This window comes from Tupaia chinensis, unplaced genomic scaffold (assembly GCF_000334495.1).
Source record: "Tupaia chinensis unplaced genomic scaffold, TupChi_1.0 Scaffold144336_1, whole genome shotgun sequence".
Classification (NCBI taxonomy): domain Eukaryota; kingdom Metazoa; phylum Chordata; class Mammalia; order Scandentia; family Tupaiidae; genus Tupaia; species Tupaia belangeri.
In genome coordinates, this window is record NW_006204194.1 from 1,051,481 (window position 1) to 1,055,995 (window position 4,515).

At 41.5% G+C, this 4,515-nt stretch overlaps 1 protein-coding gene across 1 annotated transcript in view; it reads right to left on the bottom strand.

Moving 5' to 3' along the window:
- Positions 1-503: 503 nt before the first annotated feature.
- Positions 504-4,515, bottom strand: part of LOC102488807 (zinc finger protein 211) — a 34,710-nt gene continuing 30,698 nt past the window's right edge. The window contains exon 6 of the mRNA XM_027767606.1: positions 504-2,256. Within this exon, the coding sequence (XP_027623407.1) occupies positions 800-2,256 (1,457 nt within the window). The 3' untranslated portion in view covers positions 504-799. The remainder of the gene's footprint in view (positions 2,257-4,515) is intronic.

Consider the following 4,515-nt stretch of genomic DNA (forward strand, 5'->3'; position numbering starts at 1 on the left):
GGTAGTGCAGTGATTAAGATGTTGGACTCTCACACAGTTGACCACAGTTTAGATCTCAGACATAGCAGCTTAAAAGTCATGCCAAGCATGTGTGCATGTTCTGTCCAAAATCCCAAGAGGAGAGTGGATAAGGGATTGTGGCATAGCTGTCCTCCTGTGGGGGTGATTTCTTGCTTTGTCTTTCTCTCTCCCTCTGGTGAACTCACATGCCCTACAGCAAAAATAAAAGCACCTCACACAGTGAACAGAAGGTAGCTTAAACAATAGACTTCATTATTGCGAAAGTCAAAATTAACATCAGGCAAGCAATTCCCAAATTTGTGACTTGAGGCTAGGAAAAAAGTCAGTATCACATATTACAAGATTAGCATGTTCCTGAAAAAGTCCTTATCAGCAAGCAGCAGCTCTCTGGTACAACTGGGTGAAGTCCATGTCTTAACTTATGAAGGAAATGAGTGAATAGGGAATCCTCTGATAACTCAAGACTTCTGATTTCCCACAAATGTGAGAGCACCAGGTCAGCTTTATTTGAACAGTGCCATGGTGACTGATAAACTGTGGACCTGACAGGTTGTAGAGGTAAAATGCTTTCTGCCTCAGGAAATGACATATATGACAAGGGTTCTGGGCAAGTTATAAAGTGTAACACATGCCCTTAAAGCTTCCATATACTTGGCATGTAAGTGGAACCTCCTCAATGTGTATCTCCAAATGTTGGGGTGTTTATTCAGGTAGATGACTCTCTTATTCTCTTCCAGTATAATCACACTACAAAAGAAACTGTGTATTCCCTGTACAACTAAGGCCTTTCTCCCTTATGAACTCTCTGATGGTGAATGAGGACAGATTTGCAGCCAAAGAATTTCCCACATTCACTGCACTGATAAGGCCTTTTTCCAATGTGAACTCTCCGGTGCTGAATGAGGCTAGAACTTTGGCTAAAGGCTTTCCCACATTCGCCACACTCATAAGGCCTTTCTCCAGTATGAACTCTGAGGTGTTTAATGAGGTTGGACTTGCAGCTAAAGGATTTCCCACATTCACTACACTCAATAGGCCTTTCTCCAGTGTGAACTCTCTGATGGTTCTTAAGATTGGAGCTATGGCTAAAGGATTTCCCACATTCCCTACATACATAAGGCTTTTCCCCTGTATGGACTTTTCGATGTGAACTGAAGCTAGAGCTTTGCTTAAATGATTTCCCACATTTACTACACGTGTAAGGTCTTTCTCCAGTGTGAAGTCTCCGGTGGTGTATGAGACTGGAGCTTCGGCTAAAGGATTTTCCACATTCACTGCACTCATGAGGCCTTTCTCCAGTGTGAACTCTCTGGTGGTAAATGAGGCTGAAGTTTTGGCTAAAAGATTTCCCACATTCGCTGCACTCATAAGGCCTTTCTCCAGTGTGAACTCTACGATGTTGAATGAGGTTGGACCTTTGGCTAAACAATTTCCCACATTCCCCACACTCGTAAGGTCTTTCTCCAGTGTGAACTTTCCTATGGCTATTGAGGCTATAGATCTGACTAAAGCATTTCCCACATTCACTGCACTCATAAGGCCGTTCTCCGGTGTGAACTCTCTGATGTATAATGAAGCTGGAATAGTAAGTAAAGAATTTCCCACATACACTGCATTCATAAGGTCTTTCCTCACTGTGGACCTTCTGGTGCTGAATGAGGTTACATCTTCGTGTGCAGGCTTTTCCACATTTGGTACACTCAAAGAGCCCTTCTCTAGTGAGAATACTCTGGTCCTGAATAAGCACATCTGTGTGACTGAAGGCTTTGTTTTCTCCCCAGTTGTGTTGACTTTTTTTGCTACCAAAGGCCACCCCATACTTATTTGGCTTCTTCCGGATGTAAGTAGCCTGTTGATGGAGAAATCTCATACTGGTTAGGAAGCCCTTTTTAACCTCCCTGTAGGTAAAAGGCTTCCTTGACACATGTATTGTGCAACTTTTTATAAATGAGTCTGTATCCTCATAACTTTTGAAGGGTATCTCTCTAATATGCCGGTGCTGTGGAAGGTTTGCTGTGAAGCAGGATTGTTTCTCGCATGTACAAGGTTTCTGTCTGTGATGTCTGTGATGACCAGCCAAGTCCAAACAGTCTCTCAAGACCAGGCCACATATTTCACAGGGGCATGCATTCAGGGAAGATGAACCTTCTCTGAGAGCCCTGACTTGTGACCCTCCTTGTAAAGAAATGCTCTGTTCAGAAGGTGCCTCATCAAGGTCCACTTCACGCCAACAACCTGAAAGCACAAAAATAATGGTGAAATACACGTTGTCTTTAATAAGGAAGGGCACTGTATACATCAGAGCAAAGAACCAGCCCATGAGAATGTCTTCAGGAAAAGGTTGGTGGGGTCAAATTGAGGAAGCAGCTGCTGCTGTTGCATTAGTGGGTTCCTAAGGTTTCAGAATGAGGTAGGCCTCAATAGACACAGTACCCAGTGGAAGATATGGCCTAGGGTTAAGAGACTGGTGCTACAGTTCATTTATCTGCCAATGGCTTTTAGTTGGAAAATATCTTCTACTGACATGCAGATGATGTGTGATGCTGTGAGGTGATGTGTATGTGAAGTACATGTCTAGGCTCAGGAAACTGTAACTGGAACACTAATTGGTGTTCAAGGGTGATTAAAGAATATATGCACTCTTAGGTGAGCAGGTGGCATGGACGTTAAAGTGGCTGGATCCCACATGACCACCTGCATGGTGTGAATCCCGGACCTAGCAGCTTGAAAAACATGCCAGGTGCATGTGCATGTATACCCAAAATCTTGAGAGAAGAATGGAGGAGAAGAGACTGGGGTATGGCCAAGATTTCTTACTTTCGCTCTCTCTCTTTGCAGTAAGCGCACATGTCCTATATCAAAAACTAAAAAACACAAATCAAAAACTAAAAAAAAAAAAAAAAAAAAAGAATGGAGGAGGGAAGGTAAAAGTGAGGTACCACTGGCAAAGGTACCAAAACATAGGTCAAACAGGGCAGGTCCTTCACATGAATTGAACACAAATACGACTGAGGTGATATAAGTCCTATAGAAAGACGGGACATCTTAGCAGGTAACACTGGTCCAGAATAACTCAGCACACAACAAACAGAGCACAGGAGTTAAGCTGGTACAAACTCAAATTCAAGTGTTACAACTTTAGAATGAAAAAATGCCAAAAATAAAAATAAAAATAAAAAACAACAAAAATAAAACCTACAGAAATTATACAAAAGCGGGACCAGCAGTTGGCATAATGGCTATGTTGCTGGACTCCCATGTAGTCAACTGTGGTTTGAGTCCTGGACCCAGTGGCTTCAACTCACACCAGGCATGTGTGCATGTGGGCCCAAGATCCCAAGAGGAGAATGGAGGAAAAGGGATTGCGGTGTGGCCATCTCCCCTAGGGGGTGATATCTCACTTTTTGTTTCTCTGTCTGTCTTTCTGGCAAGCGCATATACCCTATCACAAAAACTGCTCAAAAAAAAAAAAAAAAAGAAAGAAAAAAGAAAAAAGAAAATATACCAAAAAAATGACAAATAATCAGAAAGTTTTGCTTCAAAAAATAAACTGAATGCAAAAGAAGCTGTGATGAAAACAATTAGGGACAAAAAAAATTATAAGGAATATAGAAAACAAATAGCAAAATGATAGAAATAAGTCCTTTCTTATCAGTGACAATATTTTTCTAAATGTAATGGATTAAACTCAAACAAAAGACAATTGGTAGCAAGAGTTAAAAAAACATAATCCAGGGGCCAGTAGGTGGCACGGTGGTTAAGAGCACTGGAATCCCATGTGGCCAACCACTGTTCAAGTCCTGGACATGGCAGCTTGCTTTCTCATCTTCCACCTCTCTTTCGCTCTGTCCCTGTCTGGTCAGATTACCTATCTTGTCAAATTAAAATAAAAAAATAAAGTTAAATAAAATAATTATTAAAAATAAAAACAACATAATCCAACTATATGCTGTTTAAGAGACTCACGTCAGATCCAGACACAGATAAGTCGAAAGTGACAGCTTGCAAAAAAAAAAAAAATCCTATGCAAATAATAACCAAAAAGGAGCAGGGGCTATCCTAATAACAGACAATAGAGATTTAAATCAAAAAAGGGTATGAGACAACCAAGATATTATATATTAATAAAAGGCTCAATATAGCAAGACCATATGACAATTGTAAACATTTATATACCAAATAACCAACATATATAAAAAATCAAAAACTGACAGATTTGAAGGGCAAAATAGTTCTACATTAATAGAGGGAGACATTGGGACCAGCAGTTAGCGTAATGGCTATGTCACTGGACTACCACGTAGTAGACCGTGGTTCGAGTTCCAGACCCAGTGGCTTAAAACACATGCCGGGCACGTGTGCGTGCATGCCCAAGATCCCAAGAGGAGAATGGAGGAGAAGGGATTGCAGCATGACCATCCCCCCTGGGGGGTGATTTCTCGCTTTCTGTCTCTGTCTCTCTCTGTCTGGCGAGCGCACACGCCCTATAGCAAA